This window comes from Manacus candei, unplaced genomic scaffold (genome assembly GCF_025592945.1).
Source record: "Manacus candei isolate 608988 ecotype Guabito, Panama unplaced genomic scaffold, ASM2559294v1 h1tg000092l, whole genome shotgun sequence".
Classification (NCBI taxonomy): domain Eukaryota; kingdom Metazoa; phylum Chordata; class Aves; order Passeriformes; family Pipridae; genus Manacus; species Manacus candei.
The window spans coordinates 540,524-566,175 of record NW_026138140.1 but is presented as its reverse complement, the minus strand read 5'-3'; the positions used below and the strand labels follow the sequence as shown (position 1 = coordinate 566,175).

The 25,652-nt window shown below is 43.3% G+C and overlaps 3 protein-coding genes across 7 annotated transcripts in view; 2 read left to right on the top strand and 1 right to left on the bottom strand.

Annotated features, from left to right (window-relative positions):
- Positions 1-10,211, bottom strand: part of NAA15 (N-alpha-acetyltransferase 15, NatA auxiliary subunit) — a 37,931-nt gene extending 27,720 nt beyond the window's left edge. Inside the window, exon 1 of the mRNA XM_051768039.1 lies at positions 10,005-10,211. Within this exon, the coding sequence (XP_051623999.1) occupies positions 10,005-10,058 (54 nt within the window). The 5' untranslated portion in view covers positions 10,059-10,211. The remainder of the gene's footprint in view (positions 1-10,004) is intronic.
- A 371-nt stretch (positions 10,212-10,582) lies between these two features.
- On the top strand, positions 10,583-13,217 carry NDUFC1 (NADH:ubiquinone oxidoreductase subunit C1). 2 transcript variants are annotated; one of them, XM_051768095.1, is made up of 4 exons: positions 10,583-10,709; positions 11,353-11,456; positions 12,378-12,460; positions 13,071-13,217. In XM_051768095.1, coding segments are annotated over exons 1-4 (249 nt in total). In that variant the 5' UTR covers positions 10,583-10,648; the 3' UTR covers positions 13,072-13,217. The 2 variants fall into 2 exon arrangements, with proteins under 2 accessions (XP_051624055.1, XP_051624056.1); XM_051768096.1 differs by having other exon boundaries at positions 12,378-12,528.
- The window catches only part of MGARP (mitochondria localized glutamic acid rich protein), a 28,803-nt gene continuing 13,946 nt past the window's right edge, over positions 10,796-25,652 (top strand). Inside the window, exons 1-5 of one of the 4 annotated variants that reach the window (XM_051768076.1) lie at positions 10,796-10,800; positions 14,187-14,287; positions 15,754-15,857; positions 16,911-17,013; positions 21,619-21,897. In XM_051768076.1, the coding sequence (XP_051624036.1) occupies positions 14,203-14,287; positions 15,754-15,857; positions 16,911-17,013; positions 21,619-21,897 (571 nt within the window). In that variant the 5' untranslated portion in view covers positions 10,796-10,800; positions 14,187-14,202. Of the gene's footprint in view, positions 10,801-14,091; positions 14,288-15,753; positions 15,858-16,910; positions 17,014-21,618; positions 21,898-25,652 lie in introns of those variants that run through there. The other 3 variants (XR_007899911.1, XR_007899912.1, XM_051768075.1) reach the window with 3 other exon arrangements.

Genomic DNA, 25,652 nt, shown 5'->3' with positions numbered 1-25,652 from the left:
AGGAGAAAAAAGAATGAGCAATTTAAATTTAAAAAAATAATCAGAGAAGCGGGAATGGTGACATCTTAAGTATTCTTGGGACATAAAAGGATACAGGGATTCAGGAAACAAATATTCATCTGGGTAGCTTGTTTCCTCACAGATGAATAGCTTGTAGAAGTCATTCCCTACCTCCAACTCTTACTTTGGGACAGCTGTTCTGCAGAAGTAACATATTTCTCTGTTCCAGAGACATCTAAAAGAGCACAGTTGCCTCCTCTAAGTTGAATTCCTGCACATATAAACTGCCAAAACCATCAGTCAGAGCCTGCTTATGATGCTTAACAGACAAGTGTTGCAGCTACAGCTTGTGACATCATGCAATGAGGAAACATGAAAGCTAAACTTCTAAAGAGTGAGGTTAGGGCTAATGTGTTAGAAATCAGAATCTGATCCTCCCTCAGTACTGAACCTATTACACATTTGCTGTCCTTCAAAGCTTTTCCTTTAATAAGTTAACAGATCTTTTAAGATATCTACCAAGCTTTTTTATACATGCTGTGGCCAGAATTACAACCTATTCCAAACACACCACGATTCTTTTTATAACCCTTGAACTAATTTTCCCTATTCACAGCAAGGAAATAACATTTGCTTTAATACAATTCTACAAAGAATTGATGAGGCAGGCAAAGTATGACTCCTTCAAAATCATGCAAGACCATAGGAGGTAGGAAAGAATTTGCATTTGTGCTGCTCCCCCCAACATAAAGTATTTATTTGATGGATTTGAACGCATGGCAATTACCAGACAGACTGACAGGGAAATTATAAGGAACAGAGATACACAATATTCTCCAGAATCCCAAGTCTGAGATGGAAGGAGGCATTCAGATCTCTAAATTGTATCAAGGCATCTGTGCAGACTCAGATTCTGGCCAGCAGATGCCTTAAACACACACACACAACCCAGCTCATCGTGCCAAGCGTGAATGAATTCCTCCACATTTCTTCCTTGATGGCTGCCATGAAGAAAGGTGAAAAGACTCCCCTATTTACAGCTTACCTACATCTAGACAGCTGACTGCTGGATGGAGTTTGTTCTCCCCTTGCCCCAGTTTTCCAGTTGTGAATCTTCCCCCCATCCACTCTCCATATCTTGCTACCAAACCCACAGCTAGAGAATAAAACTGATGTGGATTCTTGAACAACTACTCCAGGTACCCACAAGGTTATAAACACGGGCCATGCTACTGATTATAGCAGCACTCAGAGCTGCTGACAATAGCACATCCAAACTTAATTCAACACTGTTTTTTTAATATACTGTATAAACAAATACATTGTCACAAGTGCATTTGAGAAATTTTACATTTTTGAAATGTACACAAGTGGGCTCTTTACTTATTTGCTGCCTGTAAGCAGTCAGCACATTCTACCTCTCAAAACAGACATTTCAATGGACAGATACATATGTTTCCAACTAAAACCCAAGGATAATAGTCAGGTGCATCATTTTGACATGCAGGGATGTACCTCAGCATCAAACACACAGCACACAGCAGACCAGACCCTGCCACTACACATGAAATATTCTGCACATATTCACATCCAGGGGTGCAAAGCCTCTTCATCACAAAGCAGTCTTCAGGCAATGCAAGTATTTAATAATTAAACTAAATAACTTAATAGCCATCCCAACTTAAACCAATGTCTTATTGGTAAGACATTTTATAATAACTACACTGCAGATGAAAGTGCCTTGTACATTCAGTAACATTGATAGTTAACAGGAGCTCTAACTCAGCACAACACCAGGAGTTACCAGGGGTCTTACCAGAAGCTTCACAGTGAATCCACACTGCCACCAAGTATAACTCAACCTATGCAAAGAATCACCAGGATCACAACACAGAAAGTAGAGAACTGCCTTTCCAGCAGGGACATTTGAGAAAAAAACATGTAAAATCTAGCTGATTCAAGGGGGTTTTAAAATCAATTTGCAGCAGTAAAACAAAATTAAAAAGTCTCAAAAGAGTCCATCCAGGCTGGATTTTGCAGCTGATTAAACAGATGAGAAGTAGACCCAGAAGTGTTTCATGAGCAAGCTGATGGTAAGTCACAGAAGAACAAAATAAATGAGAAGCTGCCTTTTGTCTTCTCACCTGGAAGCACACAAAACTAGAGTTTTTTTCTCAAGAATAAGTACCAAAGAAAAGAAGCTACCATTTGCTCTCTAAACTCACAAGTGGGAGCACTGGGGTGTTATGACTTATTCTTACTTGGACCAGCATTGTTACTTGGACCATGGTTGTAAGCAAGAATGGGGTGAAAGTCAAAAGGATATGGCAGACCCAGGTGGGTGGGATGGGATCACATTCCCAACTGTTATGCCCTTTTGAAAGTGAACAGGAACAAACTAATAGTGTGTAATTTCTATTAAGAAGGCAAAATTTTGCAAAAAAACAGTATGAAGAACTTTTAACTGTATTCTCTTCTGTAACTCTGTATTTTCCCAGGTCAGACTTTTAACTCCAACTTAACACCATTATTTTTAAAATTCCCATATCTGCAAATTAACTGAAGTATAAAATGAATGCATACCACCCAATGCCCTAATACTTAAAAAACAACCAACCCAAACCAACCAACCAAAAAAAAACCCCACCAAAACCCCCAGAGGAAATCACTTCTTGCTCACAGTAATGCAGTAAAAGCAAGTATCCTAATTTAGTCAGTGTTGTGATAGACTAGCTAAAGAATATGATTTTCGTCACTGAATGAGTGCCAAAATTGGATTCAGCCCCAAAAGACAGCAGAGCTGCAAACTTTTCTCATTACTAGTCCACTGTACTCTCTCTCTCAGCAGTGACACTGTAAAAAGCAACATATTGCAGATGCTCTGCACCATATACAAGAGTTACCAGAACAGCTGATCCACATATGGGCACAGATGAACATTTTACTTGCATCTGAAAGTCCCCAGGAGGAAGTACAAGGGAGAATGGGCTGCTCATTCAGAACAATTCATGGATTTGACACTCTGCTATTCTCTTCCCTAAGGGTTTCTGAGGCTCCTCGACTTAGGAGGAGGAGCTGGACTAGATGACCTTTAAAGTCCCTTCCATCCCAAACTGTTCTATGATTCCATGACAGACTCTTTCAACTCTAGCAGTGTGCTCCTCAGAGGACTCTCTAGTTTCTCCCAGTGGCAGTCATGCACACGTACACTTGTGGCATCACACAGTAATGTTGGCAAATACAATGCTGCAAGACCTTTGGAAGCAGAAAGTGTCATCATCCTTGGCCTTCACATGAGCTAAGGTTTGCACTTACAGTGCACGACGTGCACATCTGCCACTCAGATCCAATCTCTCTCTTCCAGCACAGTTCAGATGCAGCACTTGAAAGACAGTAAGTCCAGGTGCTGTGCAGCTCAGGGCTGTTTTCCAGCACAGTTACTCTCTCTTCAGCTGGACTAGATCAGGTTAAGTCACTAAGGTGCACTAATTCAACCTAAATGTAGTGAAGAAGATTCTGATAGCTGGGGGCATTAGGAGCTACTACTCACCACAAATTAGTGGGTCTTTTGAGCACTAACCATATCAAAGAGCTCAGCAGCTCTAGGCAAAAGCTTCCACCACACTGATTCAGTTTTGTGACAAATATAAGACGTATAAACCCAAAGACTGGAAAAACCCACACAAACCTTAGAGACATTTAATGATGAAAAACTCTGGAGCAAACTCGCATAATTCTTGCTGTCAAACTGAAACCAACTATCCTCTTTCATTGCTCTGTGGTGTTGACTGACCAAACTCTTCTGTGTAAGAGACAGCTTCAGCAATTGCCTGGTTCTAGGGACTAAGAAATCCTCCTCTGCACAGCATGCCTTACTTTCTGGAGTGACTGATACCTCCATAACTAGCAGTGCTTGGTATAGTACAACCAGAGGAACGGAGCAAGTTCAAACTCAAGTTAGTTAAGAGAAGGTAAGAAATATGTGCACCTTTTTATCCAATACCAAGGCAGCAAAAAAATAAATAATCTATGCTTTTGAATTGGTCTCATTTCTTTATTTAACAAATCCAGCTGGAAATGGGGGCTGACAGTTGCAGCTCTTCTAGAAGACTAGAAATCTTCACTTACTGAAGACAGACTTGCTGAAACCCCCATTATTCAATATCAGCTCTGTTGGCCAATACTTGGCTTACTTTAATCTCTTCTTCTTGGGGAGAATTACCATGAATTTGGCCATATCAACTAAGCTCAGCTGATTTCTGCCCATGACCCTGGAACCCTGATGTTCAGGCTCCACCTGAATTCATCAAGAAACTGACTGTACCCCACAAGAGATCCAGTATGCACAGAGTATGTTTGGTTTTTAATTATCACCTGAAACAATTAAGTATACCAATTCAAATTCCAAGACGGGGCATGAAAGGGACTAAAGGAGCACAGGTTGTTCTGGAGTTACAGCTGAGTTGAAACGTGGATGTATCTCACAAAATAGTCCAAGGTACAGAGTGAGGTTACATTTTCTACTCATGTATTATGTCCAGAGCTCTCTTCACCCTTAGCACTGAGGTATGAGATGCAGTCTGGTAGCACCGAGCCATTGCGAAATAGTTACATGTGTCTGTTAAGATAAGAAAGGTGGTTCTTCAACATTGAAGTTCACTAACTTGATTGTGTGGTATCACAGAAGCAAACAGAAATCCTTGTTAACGAGTCCCACTGACCTCAGTTCTAAGGGTGGCAATGAATAATTGTTGATTTTCTCTAAATTCCCCATCAGCAAAAGCAGAAGATATGCAATTCTTTATTTTATCCCCACTCCTGCTGCATTGACAAAGGGCTGTTGCAGACAGGATTTAAACCTGAGATGCCCAGAAAGTGCCATCAGCAAAAACTCAGGAATAAACACACCTTGATCAAATTCTAACCAAAATAAAGGGTAGCACCATACAAACAGGACTAACTCCATTGCCCTATGATTAGTTTCAAATCTTACAAAAAACATTTTGGGTTCAGTATAGAGTATCTACAGTCATAACATAAGACTGGCTATAATCCAGTGTGAAGAAATTAGGATGTATTTCTGTTAATAAGTCTTTTATTTTCACCACTGAAACAGGTAAAATTATGCCACTCCTCAGAAATTTACAGCAGGGAATCAGGCAAGTTTCTACGATTTCTGGCAGTTCTGATGACAACAAATGGCCTAATTTGGTGAACAGGCTCTATTAACAGCAGTATTGCTCAAGTGAATCCTTAATGGCATCCTAAAGTCTCAAACAGTAATTAATTACTTCAGCAAGTTTGAGAAACAGTTCTGAAAAACAGGATCAGTGATTCTGCTTAAAGCAGCAGGTCTGTTCTTTACCTCCATTAAAATGTTTCAACCAAGACACGGTTTTTACTACTACTACCATTGGCCAAGCAGGGTATTTCTTTTGGCAAAGAAAAACCAAGTGATTGACATCTCAACAGCCAGGATATTGGAAAAGCCTTGTTAGCAATTCCATATTTCAACTGAGACAGTACATGGCGAAATTCCAGTGAACATACTTCATCACTGTACAGTCATGCAAATGCAACAATGATTGCAAGCAAAATGAGCTAATTTATTTGGCTACTGGGAAGTGAAATTCTGGAAATGAAGTCTTTAATCTTGAATCAAGATCACTTAAGAGGAGATTTCCAAGTCTGCCACCTCAGTGATCTTACACTCAGCACCTGAACTTCTACATACAGAATATAGCTTTTAAAGGACTGGTGCTGGTGAAAGTATTAGCAAAGGAGAAGCACTGGTCTGTCTAGTTTTAAAGTGGAGGGACAGGGAGCAGATTCTGGAATGAAGAAACAGGAAGATGGCCCAGCAGGAGGGACTTGGCATATTTACAGCAGAGACATGGAAGAGACGCTGTTCAACAGGCTTTTTTATCATTAGGAAGTTCCTGTATCTTTTAGTAGGACACTTGTCAAAGCCAGCATGGAAAGGAAGACCACCAGCTCAAAGATAACACCCCCAAGCACAGCAGTGCAAAAGTAAAAATTACCATCTAAAGGTGAAATTCAAACACCCCTTTCCTGCAGGAGACACACTGGATACTCTAAAGCCCACTCAGGTTCTGGCCATGCCCAGTCAAGCCTGCCAAGCACTTAAGGTGACCAATACAGAGATGAAAGATGCACAGTTCTCCATGCATCGTGAGGACCACTGATAACCCCCAGCCCTGACCAGAGAAACCATGATCTCCATACAATGCAATATACACAGCTCAGACCAGCAAGGCATCTTGCTTCCTCAGCAGGCCACTTCTACAGCATGTACCTGAGTTATAAATCAGCAAAATTGCTTAAACAAGGCCTGAACACAGTTAGTTCCACACTTAAACTGCTTGTTTCCAACATAAAACACAAAGATGTTTCACTTCTTAAATACCTGGGACTTCTTTTCTCTTTGCTTCAACCATATTTATTTAGAGGCTAAAGCCACTAGCTACGGTGAGGTGTTTGCATAACCTTACTCTGCCAGAACATCATGACTCCAAAGACTTTATCCTCTGCTTCTTAAAGGGACTAAAAGAAAAAAATTCTTCCACACAATATATGGCACCTCTAATAGCTTTGTATTTAATATTTCTTCAATGCATTTTCAATATATTTAACTTCCACATCCAAACAAAAGTTAATCTTTGGAATTTGTGAAATAAAACTGAACATCATTGATGAATTGCACCTGACCAGATACAGTGGTTGAGCAATTTGGCAAAATGCCAGGAATGTTCATCAGTTATACTGAATTTAAAAAAAAATTAAAAATCAGTCTATCTTACTTCCTACAACTACTAGTTCTACACTTGATAGTAAGGGAGGGTTGAAATGGAGTAAACTCCATTACTTCATAGTGCATCCAGCCTTCTGTGTACCAAAAAGCCAACTTCTTCATTTCTTTGCTGTGTTTACTATTCTACCCTTTCCTCTGTCTTCACCTGAATTCTTCTCCAGTAATTTCTGGACCACCTAGAAGTTATGTGTGTTCAAAAGAATCATTTTAAATGTTCAAATGTTGAGATCCACTTTTCTTCTAAGTTCCTCAGAACCTCTGAGCAGAAGAACTGGAACATCTGCCTGTAGACTTAACAGCAAACAGTTAAAACTAGAAAACCAGTGTAAGCTAGACACTTTCTTTCAATGGAAGTGCAAGTTTAAGTAGAACAGTGATTGCTAATCCTGTGGGTGGTTTTTTTATTCAAAGAAATCTTGCAGATCCCTTTCCCGTTGTACTACAGGAGCTCTACATTGTAAAATGCCTTTCAAATGGAAAAATGTTTCTGTTAGAACCTCCACATACCTGTAAAGTGACTGGAAGAGGTTAGTCTAGTTATAGTGTGTTGGAACATGCAAAGGCAAAGTGCACACGCTTCTGAACTCAGCATTTGTCAGTTGAGTGGAAATGCTGGCTTGTGAGCAAATCCATATGCATAAGAAATGTCCTGATCATGCAGGATGTTTACTACTAAACAAACGAGAAAACCAAACTCTGAGAGCTAATTATTGCCCTTTGCCATGGAAAGCTGAGCAGCTTGCTGCAGACCTTAAGTGTTTGTGTTACAGGTATATTTCTTAAAAATGGCAAAGAAATGAGGCCTCAGGAACTGAAAACACACACAGAGTCAGGTTGCTTTTTTCAATTTTATGCTTCACCTGCAAAAATACAAGGCAGCTATCTATTTAATTCCTGTGTTTATTACCTCCATGAAAATGAGAATATGAATGGTTTTATGCTTCTGGTTAACAGCCTGTGTACCAGTAATCATCTATCTGAAGGGTAATGTATCCTTTCAGTAGCACCTGGGCTGGTTCTCAAAGCATCTGGTGAAAAAAGATCTCATCCAGATGTGTTCAACAGAACATGTATCAGCCTGGGACAGGAGGCAGCATGTGCTGAGCCAGGGCCAGGCAGTCAGGCCACCTTGGGAGGTGGCAGGGGGCTCAGAGGTGCCCAGCTAGAATCCAGCTCTTCCTGCTGCTGTTCCACCAGCCATGGACCACGGGAAGAGGTGGCAGAGGATTAAGTGTTACAGTCTCCAGAAAACAAGGCGTAGAACAAGGAGAGGCTGCAGAAAGAGAGAGGTGGAGAGAAGGCACAGAAGCAGGGAAGTGATTTTTCCTAGGGCCTGCACTGATAAATGGGACTTCCTAAAAGACGCCCTACTAATTCAAGGCAAACATGTAACCAAAAGTTCACAAAGTAGAGCCATTATCCATAACAAGGCAGACAAGCAGTTCATTAGCCAAAATTCCAGTGTGACCAAAAATCAGCTTCAAGTCTTTTTTATTCACCACATGTTACAAAGCCACCTCATCACAGGGCAGTCTTAAATACCAGACTACACACCACAGGTTCATCCCTGTGAGATACAGGAAAATATCAGAATGACAGAACAGCTTTTAGCCTACCCAGTACCTCAAACTCTTGTATTTTCATTAAAGATTTTCAGTTAAAAAAAAAAAAAGGAGAGTATGAAGAAACCTGCTTCTGCTGGGGCACACCTTTCCCTTTTCTAATCTGAACCAAATTAGGAAGCTTCATCTAACTCACAGCTGCTGAGCCAGCACTTTTTCCAAAGACACTCTTACTCTCTGCTTGTTCCTCCACACAAATACCCAGCCATGTCCCAAGCCTAAGGAAAATGGAAAGGAAAAAAAAAAAAGGGCACCAAAAAGCAGTCAGACACAGACAAGCTTCTTGATTCAGTCTGTCCTGTAATCACACAAGCCATCCTCAATGCAAAGGAAGATGGATCAGCGAGCAACAAGGCTACTACTTCTCCAGCTCATAACACATCAAAAACTACACACTTAGTACAAGGTCATACCAACTCCCAAGCAGGGCTGAATCTTTCAAAACAGAAATAAACTGTGTAGCTCACTGTGTTTACTTTTTAAGCCTAACTGAAGCTGTGTGTCTCAAGATGAGGGGTCTGTGCATAGGAATTTCTAGTGCTACCCATTTCATTTTCACAAAATATTTTGGAAAAAGAAGTGACAAAAGATTGTACACATCCCTCCCACTTAAGGAGCACAAATTTACAGAGCCTTAAGAGCGCTGTTATTGTCCAACAGGACAACAGTACTCATCTTACTTCTGATCTGTGGAAGGACTCAAAATAGTGTAACTCTCTTTGAAAGGGAACATACTTAAAATAATAGTATAAGACTCTTTGAAAGAGAACATGAAATTTTTAGACACAACTGACTTTTTTGAGAGAAAACAATGTAGTGCCTGACCCAAATAACAGAATCTTCTAAACAAATTTACTGAAGTTGCTCACTATCAAAATTCTGACATTTCCAGTTCACCCCAAGTCCTTAGAAATGCAATGTTCCTGCAGCAACGCATCAAATCTGCAACAAGTTCCATAAGATGCAACTGAACTGAGCACACTTTGATAGTGTTTGGACTGGACGCTGTCTTAAACCCATTCTAAAAAATCAGATTTATTCCCTAAATCCCACTGAACTTCCTTTCACCCACACGCCAGAAAAATCGACTGTCAAACTTTCCAAACAGGAGCTGGCTGTTAAGTTAAAACTTCGGCAAGACTTCAAAAAAACCTTCATCCTTCCTCCACTTCCTCCTCCTCCTCCGAAAGCCATCTTCCCCACCGACCAAAATCTGAGTTATAAGAGAGAGCCAAAAAAAAAAAAAAAAAAGCAAACAAAAAGAAAGGAAAACCAAGCCCAGGCAGGGCGGCGGCTGCAGCGGCGGGCGATGAATGAAGAGGCCGAGGGGGGACTTCAGGGAGCCCGGAGTGAGGGTCACGGGGGCGGGGAAGGGCAATCGCGGCTCCCCCGGCCCGGGTGGGACGCGGCGCGGCCCATGGGCAGGAAGGATCCAGGGCTGGGGCCCGCCAGGCCCGGGGTGGTGCCGCCGGGGCCCCGCTGCCCGCCGGCCCCAGGACACGGTCCAGGGCCTCCCCCCGCTCCCCGCAGCCTCCCGCCCCGCCACTCACCAGGATGCGCTTGAAGAGCGCGTTCTCCTTGGGCGGCAGGCTGACGGACGGCATCCTCCCCGCCGCTCCCGCCTCCGCCGAGGCGCTCCTGGGAGGCGGGTGGGCGGGCGGGCCCGCGTCCCGTCCCCGCTCGCCGCTCGGCCGCCGCTGCCGGGAGCCTCCCCGCCGGAGCGCGGCGGCCGCTACCGCCGCCTCACCTCCGCTGGCCTGGCCGCCCCCCGGGCGCGGCCGCGAGCGCGGCCCCTCGCGGCCCTCGCCGGCCCGTCCCGGCCGTGCAGCGCCGGGCCCGCCGCGCTAGCCCCGGGCGCGCTCACGTGGTCCCCGCTCGGGCCGCGGTGCCGCCGCCAAAATGGCACCGCCGCGCTTCCCCAGCCGGGTCACGGCGCCTCCGCGCATGCGCCGCGCCCCTGCGGCCGCCCCGCCCCGGCAGGTGTGTGGGGGCGAGGCCCCCCTGCCCGGTTCGGCCCGGGGAGGCACCGCCCGGCGCCGGGGGCGGGCGGGGAAGGGCGAGGAGAACTGCCAGGGCCCGCCGGGGCTCGCCTGGCAGAGCTCATGGCCCCCGGCGCCCCGGGCACAGGCGGGGCGGGGCGGTGTCGTCCCGTCCCACCCCCGCCCGGCGGGCGGGGCTGGGCCCGGCCGACAAGATGGCGGCGGCGCTGAGGGCGGGCAGGGTATGGGGGCTGGTGACGGCGGCGCCCGGCCTCGGTGAGCAGGGGCGGCATAGCGGGGTCCTGCGGGGCTGGGCGGAGGGCTCTGTGCCCCGGGGCTGACCCGGCGCCTCGAGGGCTCCGCTGCCAGCGCGGGAAGCGGTGGCGGCCCTGGGAGCTGGAGTGCGCCCCGCTCCGCGGCCGGGATTAAAGCAATCCCTGTGGTGGCAGCTTCGCTATCCTTGGTGGTTTTGATCAAAGCTAATTTCTGTGTTAAGACAGTTGATTAGGAAATTGCCGCCTTCGTTCCCGGGGGAGGGCCCGCCGCGCCCCGCCGCGATGGTGGTGCCGTCGCTCCTCCGGGAGGCGGTGCCCGGGGCGCCCTTGGTGAGGTGGGAGGGAGGTGAGGAAGGGATGGAGGTGGAGGCTTTCGGCAGGGAAGAGTAAGAGGCAGCTCTGTGGAGCAGAAGACGCGGGGAAGGTGGGGTTTGTGGCCGGGGAAAGGGCAAAAGGCACTGCTTTGAGTGGTTGGCAGCGGCCCGTCCCCTCTCCCACGGATCATGTGCTGTAGTGTGTCCCCCACAAATGTTATGGGGGACCACTTCATAATGGCGTTTTGGTATTTGTTCTTTTTTCCTGATTGCACGAGTGTCAGTAACGACTTGGTCTTTGTTAACGCATTTGTAATCTGCCTTTTTTAGCTTTTACTCGTTCCGCGTTTGTTGCGAGAAAACGTAATTATGCCCAACCAAACTGGCTGGGAGTCGGCTTGGCGTTTGGCACCTCTGCTGCCTTGTGGGCTTTTGTAAGTGTTTTCATTCGGTTTTGCTGAACTTAACTATTGCCAAAAAATTTACAATAGTGATATAAACACAATGACTGCAACCTCCTGAGTCGTTTGGGGTAATGGGTGGTCATAGTGGGTGTCAAGATTGAAGCATAATTATGTTGATCCTTTATGTTTTCCCAGCTTCATGTTGTGCTTTTCTTTATAAAAATAAACAACTTATTAAGCTTTTCTCTATTTCAAACTTAAAACAGCCACAACAGAAGAATTAATTCTTCAAGCCTGCCAGCTTAATGCTTTAACATTATTTTCCCCATAGATCTTAAAAAAAACCCCAACAACAATAACTCCCAAACCAAACCAACAATAAACAAACAAAACCACAAACAAACAAACAAAAACCCACTACGGTTGTGCCCAGATAGTCTTGTGTTTATCAGACTCCTAATGCATTCTCTTCTCATTTTTCTGCTGATTAAGGTGGTCATTAGTTGATTTCAATAGATTAAGACCCCTTTTTTTCTGAGCAAAATGCAGGTGTAAGATACTCCCTGTTTTAGAGAACTCAACAGGCTTGGTGTTGTTAAATTGACACAGCGTAGTAGCTCTCAGGAAGAAACATGCAGGATGAGCAGCACTCCCATAATGAAAGTGTTGTCAGGGTGGGGTGGATTCCCTTTGGGGTTTTCACCTTTTCTGGGGGTGGTGAATTGACTGATAGTATGAGCCCCCGCCTCCAGTTGGTCAGTTTATCCAATGAGGCATTCTTTCCACAGGTTTTTCAATTGATAATTTACAGATGATGTATTCTGTATTGTCCCAGTTACATATTGGTTTGCGTTCCGATAATAGGAATTTTAGATTCTGTAGAAGTCTTGCTGTTCTCTGGATCCAGCTGCGAAATTGTATAGCTGTTTATCCTATACTGCTATTTTATAGCTTATCAAGCAGCATAATGAAGATGTAATGGAATATGAGAGAAGACAAAAAGAGGGACACCATAAGTGTACGGAATGCTCATAGTAAGTGTGCACATACAGATGCTTTTGACTTAACAGAAGTTCTGAAGATCTTTGACATCTGATAGCAGGCAAGATATCAGACTGACATTCTTCCCTTATTATTTTCCTTAATACTTTACATCTTGGCTTTTGCTATTCTTCTAACTCATTCCAGCTTTAAAATGATAAGGTGACTGGTCTTTATTTTCATATATTCACTGTTGGCTCTCTGTCTTGGACATGTGACATGTCTTTTACAGCGTCTATAGTGAATAAAGTTTGTAAATTGAACACCTTTCAAGTGGCAAGGAGATCAGTGTAGCTGACATACATAAAAATGATGTAAAGTCAATGCCCTTAGATGTGCATTACAGGGCAGATTGTATGTGGTGGTGTGCTTTTCAATGTAAAAAACTGTGTATCTGTCTGCCAGCTAAGTCTTTTTGGGATTATGCATGATTCCTGTGAGTAATTAATATTCCACATGGAAAAAATTCCTTATACTAGATAGAGGAAAAAATTGTGGTGCTGTGGTTTTTTTCCCTGTAAACATTTTTCTCCAGATAAAAATACAGGATGTTATGAGATGTTTCTAACCATATTCATCACATTTTTTTTTCCTCTTCCTTAGGTTGATGATGTGCTCAGTGAGAAGTAACATGATCACCGGTTGTCCTACAAATAAGTGAGCACAGCAGGAGTGCAGTTATGTAATTACTTGTATGTTCATACATTTCATGTGCATAAATATGAAATAAATTATAAAGCCTAGAAGAAACTTTCAAGGACTTTTGTTGCCATTAATATTTCATTCTGCTGTTCTCGAAGTTGTTTTATGTTGCATTTCCATTTCATAGGGAATCGATCTTATTTTTAAAATCCTCTGTGTTATTCTGGAAGATATATTGGGGAAGCCTAATACAACTAGTCTGTACAAATGCCAGAAGGTGCATTTTCCTGTGTGCATTTTGGGAATTGCTTATGCTAGAGAGGTGCCTGCAGTGCTCACACAGTGAGACTGCACAGGCGCTGTCAGTCTCCGGCGTGAGCACTGCCTTCTCTTCGTGCATCAAGGTCAGCCAAGGACAAAGGCTGCAAAAAGGGGACCGCAGCAGTCGGCACAATAGGGCATTAAATAATCACAGAGGGAACAACACAGCTCTGTGTAGATGAGAAACAGGGGGCAACTGCCTGACAATGTAGGGAGGAGAGGAGCAGCTGCACAGCTCTGCCCCCGAGACGCCCATGACTGTGACAGTCACCATGATCCCACAGCAGCGCTTCCTTTCCGGTGTTCTGCTGCCAACACGCCGGTGTCCCGGTGTTTAACCTGAGTGCCCTTTGCCGTCAATTTAGGTGATTTCTCCATTTCATTTTTTTTCCCCCCTTCCAGGAACTGTTGGCAAAGGAATATTCTTGGTGAACGCCCTATTTTAGTAGAACAGTAGTTCGTTCCTCACCGTCCTCCCCCTCCTTGCTAAATGCAATCCCTCATATTCTGGGTCTGTTTCAGCACCGTGTACGGCGGCGTTCGGCGCAGGGCTCTCTGCCCTTGCGTTCCGGGAAGGCGCTTCCCGCTGCTGCCGGTCCCGGTCACCCCCGGCGCCCTCCGGGAGCGGTGTCCAGGTGTTGGCGCGGGGCGGGGCCCGGCCCGTTCCGCCCCCGCGGCTCGGCGGGGCGGGGATCGCTGTCCGTCTCCGCAGCCCCGCGCCCACGGGCACAGTCGAGCGCCCGCTCCGCTGCCCGCCGCCGCCGCCGCCACCATGTCCCTGTGCAGGGCCGCCTCGCAGGCGCTGGCGTTCCGCCTGAGCAGGGCTCCCGCCGCCGCCGGCCGCCTCAAGCAGCGCGGTACGAGCCCGGGTGGAGGTCACCGGGACGGCGTGAGGGGGCGCGGGGCGGGGCGGGACGGGACGGGACGGGACGGGGCGGAGGGGACGCGCGAAGGTCGCGGGCGGGCGGCGGGGACGCGGGGCCGGGGGCAGGGGCGGCGGGGTGGTGGGAGCCCGGCACGGCCGGTCGGGCACCCCCGGCTCCAGGGACCGGCTGCCCCGGAGCTCCGGGCGATCCGCTGGGCAGCCGACCCCGCCCGGGACCCCCCTTCCCCTCTTCCCGGAACCCAAGCGAGGGTCGCTGCTGCATTCCCTTGCGCCCCCCCCAGCACAGGGAATAGCGGGGTGCAAATCGCTCGGGAGAGCATTGCCGGCCCCGGGAGGGAGCGGGGATCCACCCGGCGTGCCGCAGCCATGGCTTTTGGCGCATCGGGAGTTGTGTAACCGATGGCAAAGAAACCCCTGCCAGCCGTGCTGGGTGCTGGCAGCTCGCTGATGCACTCTTCTGCTATAGCCGGCAGCCTCGGAGAGGAGGGTTAACGAGAAACTGCTGCGGAATGAAAATGTAAATATACAGAAATCCATTAGGATGCCTGGCTATCGAAGAGGAGTCCGAGAAGTGTGTCATGAGACAGATGATGCTAAACATAATCTGGCACACCGTGTCAACGTTTTGAGGTTGTGACTATTTTTGCAGCCGCCAATTGCAGTGCTCGGAACCATTTTATCTTTCCTGAGCACTCTTTCGATGAGATGTTTCTCATCGGGGATCAAGTCGGGAAATTCACCTGAAAGCTTTGTTGACCAAGAGAGTTACGTGTGTTTTTCGTGGGTCTCTTTTTGAGATGTACGGATGAATCGAAGACTGTAGCAAGCATCAAAGCTACAGGAACAGTGGACACAAATCAAACGTGTAACACTGCTGTTAGAGGCAATATGTACCCAGTCGGGGATAAAATTGTGTAACCCTACCTATCTGCCCTGCTGGCCATTTCATGAGGTTAAGGTTATGTGTTGAAATGTCAGCAGTCTGTTTGGGAATGAAAGAACGTGAATTCAGAGGAAAAGGCTTTTTTTTAAATTCTCTGTTACTAAACTGAAGAGAATTCATTAACTCTGCTGATCATAACAAGTAAGGACAGATTAATTCTTTTACATACTGTAGTCAAGAATTCTTTTACTTTCTTTTTTTTTTTAGCATTCCTTGGTCTATATAGACTATATCCAGTACTTGGCAGCTGATGGCAGACAGTGTAGTTCAGAGAAAAACTCACACTCTTAGGAAGATCTCAACCATGCACCTCGTTCAGTTGGGCACCATGCCCTGTGTTGCTCGGCTGTAGGAAACATCACTAAGCTGTACCTCTCTGTTTTGTTACACCTTTTTGAATCATCCTTTCCCAAGCAGTGTTCAGACTCCGTCGTTCTGTTTTGTGATCGTATTTCAGCAGCATTTTACATCAATTTACTTAATGGTTTTTATAGCACCTCTTCGCCAGATGTCATCTGGGAGCGTTCCTGGCTCTTCTGGAGAGAATATGCTTATCTATCTACTTGCTGGTGTTGCGGCTTTCAGTGGTTTATTTTATGTAAGTGTTTTGGGGCGGAGCTGCTCGTGCTTTCTGAGTTGCCATGCTATGAGGTGTGTTCTGGGTTAAAGAACACGATCAAGGTTCAAACCGTCAATAGAACGTAGACGTTGTGGCGTAGAGCTAAGTACAGCCTAACTGAAAAATCAGCTCTAGAGAACTAGTGAACCTGAATGCCTATTGCTTGCCTGATTTACTGTTGCTTTGGTAACTAGTGCTGGGTCATTCTTAGTGGAAAGCATATTTAAAACTGTGTGAAGTGAATGTGTCCAAAGCTGGAGTGAGGCACCTGCCTCTAACTCCTTGCCTCTTCTTATCAACCACAAACATTAGGAATATCTCAAAGTGGGTGAGACAGATATGAAATAAGCTGTCTGAAGCTGCAAGGGGAAGATTATGAACCTAGTTAATTTGGGCACAAAAAGAAAGATTAGTTACTTTGAAAAAGAGTGTTAAAGTTTTGTAAACATCTGCTTTTGTTAAGCTTTTCAGTAACCATTCTCTTCCCTGCTTCTAAATAAGTCAGATTCTGTGCTTCACAACCCTAAATCCTCCATTTTATAGCTTACATCCACCCCTCTGAGATAGTGATTAGCACATCCCCGGTACCTATTTCCCTGTCCCACAAAATAATCCTCTTGAATGGTAAGTAGCTATTTGTTCAAAATACCAAACTTGTTTGATTGCATATCCAGAGGAATAACAAGTTCTCTTGCTGTCACATGTTTACCACGTTAGAAAAATAATAATAATAATAATCTTATTGTAATTACCTTTTAAAACACTGTTTTCAATTCCTGAAACACAGCAGCACTTCAAAAGGTGCCTGGTATATTGTATTTGCTTTCTAACAATGGAGAAATATGAAATGCATAAATATATTCCTATAGCAGGCTGTTAATTTTTTTTTTTAACCTTGCTTAGCATAAATTTTATATGCCTTTTAAGATAGGCAGTAGCACTTGCTTTAAAACCCTTCTCTCCCTCTCCTCTCTTTGTGTTTGGTAACTTTGTAGGGATGTGGCAATAAGTTCAGGTGTAATTTCCTTTCAGGCCTACAGAGTAGTCAGTTCATCCCGCAGCAGGTTTATTGACCATGTGAATGTTCTTCATGAGAGAGCTGAGGGGCGGAAAGGCAACCCTTGGTCAAGGAAGGGTGAGTTGAGCTCTTCTCTCTTGTTCCCTGGGTACACGAGGATCTGGAACAGATTTCTGGGTTGTCTAATCAGGCCTTAACACTGTCCAAGTCCTTGTCTGAACCGTGTGAGTGGGAGTCAAAACAAAGGTGGTTGTGCAGCGTTGTTCTGTTACAAAGCTGCTGCTGCACAAATCTTGAGAATGGTGTGAGTAAGGCAATGAATCTGACCTTTGATCTGCCTGTGAGAGTCTCTGTGGATGGAAAGAGTTGATGTGTGAATCATTAATCGTATAGTGGGTATTTGATTTACTGGAAGCTTAATGAAACTTGACTGGATGCATAATGCTGTCAAAATCAGTTTTGTTCTTTCATTTGTTGGGGTGTAGGAGAAGATACTAAATTTTTCTCAATCAGCAGGTTGGGTCCAGGCCACAGGCCATCAAGAAACACAGTTCAGTAGGGGGAAAAAAAAGCCTCTACCATTTTTTTAAATATTCTAAATTGGACCAATTTTTTTTGTCCCAAAACTTTGATTTTGTCCTTTTTGATTTAGGGTTAAATGAAAAGCAGGCACTACGTAAATGTATGGCAAATCCTTACTTAGCTCTTCGTGCTTGGATAATTAGACCATGTTAGTTCAAATACTTGTAATGGAATGTTGTCTCTGTCTACATCAATTAGTGTTACAGTGATGTTAATGTAAAAGATAGAACTTTGGCAAACATGGCCTTGCTAGGAAAAGCAATTATCAAAATTACCTAAGGAACTTTATATCTTTTTATTTAGTTGTTATTTTAAAAAAATAAGTAAGCTACTGAAGCCAGAGCACTTGAAACTCTTCTTTATTTTTTCTGATACTGACATCTAGGGAATTGATTTAATATATTTGCATGCACACAAAGAATAGATTTGAATAAAGTATGCTGAGTTTAAATTTTGTTTTCAATGTGAGAACATGATTTGAATTGTCTGCCTCTATAATTATTTCTTTTGAAGTTGTTAGCCTTGAAGTTCCACAACACATCCTTTAGTTTTAGAACTTTAAAATTACAGATTTCAAGATTTAAAATGGTAAAACACCTTAATTTCCTTTTACTTAAGCAGCTGGAAGCAATACAGTTTTTATACTCCATTCTTTAAATACTGAGAATTCAGCCACGGTTTTAATGCAGTCCTTCCTTGTCCCTAAAATAAAAAATAACCAGGACCAAAGGATATAACTTCTTCCACTGACCTGGTATCCTCCTGCTCAGGGCAGAAGTGAGGGTTGCCCTCATTCCATTCTGACTGCCACAGTCAGAAGAACACAGTAGATGTGGAAGCATTAAGCAAACCTCCCAGTGCACTCCCAGTGGTATCAGTATGCTCCCTCTTTTCTCTTAAGGTTCACTTCTGCAAGGTTCACTGAGTTTTAACCCTAGCCTGCCAAAATGTTGGAGTGGGATACCTGCAGGGTCAGTGGGGTTGTTGGCCCACTGAAGGCTGTACCTGTGTTGCCCAAGGCTGGGGTAAAGAGAGTACTCAGTGCTCTGCAACTTACCTAATTCTGAATTCGGGTACTCTCCAGATGCCCCATAATCTGATGCTTTGTGCTGCTTCTTAACGTACATAAATGTCGCAGCCAATGGCAGATGATTGCTGCCTCTCTTTTTATTGGTAGGAAGAAGTCCATAAGAAGTCCAGAACATTTCTAAGGCCGTTCAGTGAACACAGTTGAAACTTGTTTCCTATATTGTTTTCAATATTGGACTTCTGAATAAATGCTCATCCTGGAATTCTTAGTTGGACTTCTGAGTAGCTAATTCCAATTCACAATACAAAACTACAGTTGAATCAGCTCTTTTTAAAAATCCTTCTTCATTCCCAGCTGTGTATTCCCTAAAGAGGTTTCTGTTCTTACTTTTCCTACAGAACCCTCTGTGTGCCTTCTCAAAAAGGATAACATCCCTCTTCTTCCCCCATTTTTTCCCATTCCCTGCATAGTTGTATTTTGTGTGTATCTTGTCATAGAGTGTTACCATAGTATTGCTTTTCCCAGAAGTGCCACTGCAGCTTCTTTCCCTGTGCATTTTAGAGTCAGTCCTTACACTTTTTCACAGGAAGCATTGCTGATAAGAGCAATTGAAAATTCCATTGTCAAAGTAATCCAGTATGTTTTTTCAGGGTCACATTAAATCAAGCTCAAAATAAGATCTGAAAGGGGGCTGGTAAAAATATGAAGTGGCAGACAGAAAAGCAGCACATCAGACAGCACATCCATGGCATATTTGCTGCATGTGTTATCATAACTGAAGAACTTTCTAGGTGGAAGAACTTAATACTGGGGAGCAGGTGATCAGAGAGAGAGTCTTCTGATAGGATTTTTGTGGTTTCTTATCCAGGGGAAGATTCACCCCTCGTGCCTGAACCCAAAATGCCTATTACAGAGAACTGTACACAGCAAACAACTCTGTCAAAACAAGAGAAACAATCAAATCCTATTTTGGGCTTGTTTGTTTTTTAGAGGGTTGCAATATATTTAATTGTATTTTAATTAATGATATCAGATTTTAAAAAAAAATCTGATAGCAAATGTCCTGTAGCTCTTTTTAACTGAAAGCTGTTCTCAAATTTAGTGGGATGTAAAAAGCCCCTGGTAGAAGCAAGACTCGAAGTAGCAGTAGGAAATCTGGGACATCATTTGAACTGTAAAATGATGTTTGGCTTGTAGGACATTCTAGTTGCTTATTTAGCAAATACTGGGTTTTGTCTTCCATTCGTGTGTGTCTCCTTTAAACTTGTTCCTGATTTCCTTCCTTTTTAGCTATGACTTTTCTTTTTAACATGATGCAAGCTGATTCAATCTTTCTAATCTATACTCTGCTTTTACACTTTCCAGACTAAAATACAAGGGAAATCTCTTTCCAAACCCGAGGAAGTTAAATACAAACAAAGGACAGTCGTTCACCATTGAGTACCTTGCAGCCTACCTTGGGATGACTTTATACCTTCTATTGTAACACTCCATACTTGTGAGACTTTAAAAGAACTACCTGTGTTTGCAAGGCCAAACCATATTGAGCTTATTACTGAACCTGCTTTGTAGAAGGCAGTTCTGAGATGGAGAAGCTGGCTGTTCTGGATGAATGCACTCTATATTTGACTGTCCAATAAAGTGTACTGAATGCTGAGCTTGGCTGTTAGTCTGTTCTTTGTGTAATGAATTTAGTTTGTTTGGGTTTTTTTTTTAAATATAGTGTTTTCTTAAAGGGACATGATCAGGTTGCGTAATGTAAAGCTTTGATTTTTTTACTGAGCAATGAATGGACTTGTCTTTAAATCTGAACACAAAAAGGTAGGCTTGCACTAGCATGAGAAAAACAAGAAATAAAATCGATCTGTTTAGTTTTTAAACAGATATAAAAGAATAACATAAATTCTGACTATGTCTCTTTAAGCTCTTTTGTTTCAGTTCTCACGTAGTTTTTTTACACTGTATTACAAACGTTATTTCCAGTTCTGTTTTTTCACACGGTGAGTTGGTTCTAGTGGCGAACTTGAGGTGAACACTTGATATATAACTTTCTTTTGTTAACTTGGTGTTAGTGCATGTCTGCATGGTGGTTGTGCATCTTTGTTGCTTTGTGCTGTTAGTTTTTCATTACTTGTCTCAGCTGAGTTTGAAGTAATGCATGACTGGGAAACACTGTTTTTTTGAGGTTCTGAAGAGCCTGACCCACAGTGGTGTAGACAAGTCTTTAAAAGAGACCTGGGACTTGTTAAGGAGAAAATAGTCATAAGTGGTCATATCTTCAAGAAAGTGAATCCTGACCACTTAAAAGTAGCAAGTTATTTTCTTACTTGTATACACCTAGTTTCAATAAGGGTTTTTTTCAGCCCTGCAGACCTTGCCTTTCCTATCTGAGCACTATGGCTCTCACAGGGGTCACAGGGCATTCAATATAGCTTTAGAGAAAGCAGAGGCAGCAGGGATTGCAGAGTACCTGTGGCTAAGAGAAGGCCCAAAACCCATCTGAAAACTGTGAACTCCTTGGGTACAGCATTACTGTAGCTATTGGCAGCCAGGTCAGCCACCTGGAAAACAACCCTGTGCAAACTGAAGGCACACCTTGGCTTGCAGTGCTTCTAAGCTTGCAAGAGCTTCCAAGTAGGTTAGCAAATGTCTTATTCCCAGTGTGTTAATTCCACTGCTGGGTGCAAACAGGGCAAGAGTCATGCTCGCTGTGTCACCTGTGATGGCATCATCACTGGCCCTTTCAGCAGGGTGGGTCTGAAGCAGCACTTGGCAAAGTCCCTTTTTATCCTTCCCTGCACTCCCACCTCTTAGGGTCACTTGCTTTAAGCCACAGTTTCTTTTCTTATTCCACTGAAGCAGTTATGAAGCTCAGTAATTAAGAATATGGTTTCCTCATCTTGTAAACATCTTTTTTTTGATGCCACATGAGACAATATGGAGGGATTAATTATTGATTTTTGCTGTTGTTTTTTTTTGTTTTTTATTCTGATCCCAAAGCTTAGCTTCCCATTTTAAATTCAAACAAGGATGGTGGTAAAAAGTAGTTGATGAAATTTTTGTTGCATGCATGCACTTTACTCTCTTTATTGTATTAAATAAATCCCTAGAAGGTGATGAAGAGACGGATGAAGTCACTGAAGCAGAGAAAGCCACGGAAGAGGCTGATGCAGCAGACGCTGCTGGACCTGCAGCACAGGATGAGAGTGCTGGACCCGCAGCACAGGATGAGAGCTCTGGGGAATCCCCAGAAGCTGGAGGGGAGAATGACTTACCGGCTCCAGAGGCATCCCCTGCTGTGGAGGAAGCACAGCAGGAAGCTACTGCTAATTCAGAAGCTGCTGCTAATTCGGAAGTTGCTGCTAATTCAGAAGCTGCTGCAGTGCAAGGTTAACTTATGAATGTGGTTTTTGAGTGTGTTGTGTCGTGCCTCTTACAGAACATTAAGAACAAGCATCAGTGTTCCTGATAGAGTTTGTCCTGCAGTGAAAACTAATTCAGGTGTTAAAATGACATATATCATGAGCGTAAAGTAATTAAGGTTATTAAATCAGTGTCTCTGAAAGCGTCCTGCCTCTGGCACCAGAGTTACTGCCTGAAACAAGTAGAATGAAACCTTTATTTTACTACCCCATCCTATTTCTCTTTCTTAAGATCTTTTATTAAGTTAAGCATGTAATATGATCAGTTAAACAGTTGTTTTAGGGACCTAGTTCTTAAGGGTTTGTTAAGGAGTCTAAATACTTTATTTCACTGGCCTTTCCAAAGATAATCACACTAAATAATTATATCTGTATCAATGTAACTTCAACAGAATCTTGCATAGCAACAAAAATGCTGTCATGGTCTCAGTTTTAAGGATATACTAGGTTAAAATTTCAACTAAGTTTCAGATTTCAAATGAATACAATAATACATCAGATACAATAAAACATCAGATTGGGGTTAAACACTAAAATTGATCGATGGCAACATATTCAGTATTTTGAACTGTCAGGGTGTTTGAAATATTTTGGTTTACTGTGCCTTTACAAAAATTACAATAATGCAAATGCAAACCTATCCGTAATTTGCACAAGATACAGGATTATAATTTAATTTGCTTGGGGGTTTTTTAGCACTCCTTTTAAATTTTTTTTTTTTTTTTTTTTTTTACTACTAACCTTGAGAGGTTCTATCTAAAACACAGGTCAAACTGAGATTAAACGTATTTTGTCCACTGGTCCGTGGTAGGTTGTCACAGTACCTGGAAAGGTGTTAGCAGATTCTGGAATTGTTGTTGCCTTTTTCCTCGGTGACTCCAGTGAGGGATGGATGCATCTTGCCTGCCTTTTTAACAAATGGACTTGAGGAGTGGTGCAGCACTTCCAATGCCTTTGTGAAAGGTCTAGGTACGAATGGGATTTTAATTCAAGTGTGAATAGCTCCTGTGCTTGTCCATAAAACAATCCAGTGCAAACAACATTTAAAAACAATACTCAGTCTGATCTGTTATAAGTGATACAGCTGGTAGAAAGCAGAAGTAAGTATCTTGGTAGTGATTATCACTGCTTACATATAAAAATATTTATAGTATCTAGATATCTTATATATATATAAAATATATATAAATATATTATATATATAAGATATATATATATCTAAAGACATTATATATATATCTAAATATTAAAATATCTAGAACCTTAAAAATTTCCATTTCTGTGGAATATTTAGACCATTTCATTTAGAAAAGAAACAGTCTGGTATATGTTAAAGTTAGTGAATTAGAGCTGTTCTAAGAGGTGTGTTTTAAAATGTCTTGCAGTGTTTACCTGCTCTACAGAGCAATTGCAAAATTTCACTTTAGTTTCGTAAGCACTTGCTTGTATTTGGAAGTGGTCGTGTATTCCTTTCACAGGAATCCTTTCACATTATCTAGGAATAATTGTTAATTGTTGGATAGGGTGGGATCTTCTGTATGGTGAGTATTTCTGCCATTTTATTGAAGAGGAAGCAGCTGTAGGATCTTCCCCAAGAAACATCGTGCATAAGTTGGTTAGACCTTGAGAGGAAATTCTTTCCTGTGAGGGTGGTGAGGCTCTGGCACAGGTTGCCCAGAGAAGTTGTGGATGCCTCATCCCTGGCAGTGTTCAAGGCCAGGCTGACTGGGGCTTTGAGCAACCTGGTCTGGTGGAAGAGAAGGTTATGGCAGAGGAGTTGGAACAAGATGGTCTTTAAGGTCCCTTCCAACCCAAACCATTCTGTGATAATTGTGTGATTAAGTCTGAGGATCCCATTCTGGACACAGTGATTTCATGTCCTTACTGATCACTATTTGAGAAGAAGAAATATGTCTCGTAGCTGTTAGTTACTGGTGTTGTCTGGAAGTGCAGGAGCTATTTAGAAATTACTGATTTCTTAGATCTATTTTCTCTGGCAACATACTGAGGAAGACAGCACTAGAACCACACTTCTGTCATGCTGAGATTTACAGGGGAGTCTGAGGGTCATCTCAGGTGTCCTCTGTCAAACCTTGCTGCAGTGGTGATTCTTTGCTGTGTGGTAAAGCTGGCAGAAACAAACATGTGGGATACAAAACCATCGAGAAACTAAAGCAAGGGAACGTTCTCCCCAGTGTAGCGTTGCCTGATGTCGTCAGTGTTCCTGGGGCATTAAAACTGCTCCTGAGCACAGCTGCCCTGTGCCACTGGTCACCAGTGAGGATTGCTGTAAATAGCTGCTGGTGACAGGTGTCTCCAGCCAAGGGTGAGCCCTGAGGACCTTGTCAGGAGTTCACACGAGGTCACATCCCCGGGGCTCCCTGTGAGCGCTGTGTAACCGGAGTCCTGCCCTGGGAGGCTGGAGAGGCTCCAGCTGCCAGGCCGCCTTAGGACTCACTGCTCCCCTCATCCCAGCCCTGCCTGCAGGAGAACAGACCCTGGAGCAGTTCTTCCAAGGAGTTCTGGCCGCGGGAAGGAGGGCCACAAGCAGCACGTGGTCTGAAACCGGTGTCCCTTTCCTTTAAGCTGTCTAAAAACTAGTTTTCATTGGCATCACACTTACAAGAAGATGGGGGTTTTGTTTCAAAAGTTCTCTGCACTCTCTGTACCATTTTGCTCAGTGCCTACTTGCAGACAACAGCTATTCTGTTTTAAAAAAAATTGATATTCCTAATTAAAATCCTTCTGGAGGTGCCTTTCAGTTTTGTATTCAACCATCTTTATCATTTGTATTATCTTCATTTAGAGGGGAAAAAATGTGTATCTCCACTTGTACTGAGGTAGAGAAGGACTTTTCTTTCAGAGCTTTTGAAAAAAATACTTATTTAAGTAACTTTTATTGGTTTTGTTGGCAGCTTGATGTTACTTCTGCAGGTGAAGGTGCAAGTGTTTTTACCATTACCAGCAAACCTCTGCTTTTTCAAATGTAATTGTTTCTTTTAGTTTATAAAGCTTTCTGTAATGTTTGGAAGTGCAGGGTGCCAATGGACACTTGTCTCCAGCTCCAGTACACATACCTGGGTATATACCTCTGGTATGTATACAGATACCATGGATGTGCAAAAAAATGCCACCCAAACCAAAACAAATATCAAACAAACAAACAGAGAAACCTCCCAACCCAACCTTGGAGGTAGATGCTTAATACTTAATTTGGGTAATTTCTGTTCCAGAGAGTTAATTACGATTGTACCTGCCTGGAATTTTCTCCTCACCTCAGTTTAAACAATTTACAATCCACTACTGGTATCTGGAATTCTGTGCAATACTGTAGCCGAAAAAAGTACTGTGCTGTGTTACTCTGTTACCAAAGTTTTAGTTTCCTCTAATTTCTAATTTTCTTTCTCTTTTCATTGCTTGAGCTGCCATTCTTGGTCACTGCCTGATGCTGGTTAAGTTCCTGCTGTTCTCCTTCTGTGTACTCTGTGTCTGGAAGCCGTAAATTAAGATAATTTTTTCTTTATATAGAAAAATGCTATAAAATGCACAGATTGGCCAGCTGCTATTTGGATTAGACAGGGTTGTGACTTCTAGTTTTTGTATTACCACTATAAACTTTTCTCCAACTCTGGTACTGAGGCTTGAAGTTTTGGTATTATCAACTGGAATAACAAAAGCAATTAGCCCCAGTCCATGCTTGCTGGCACTCCTGACTTCTGTAG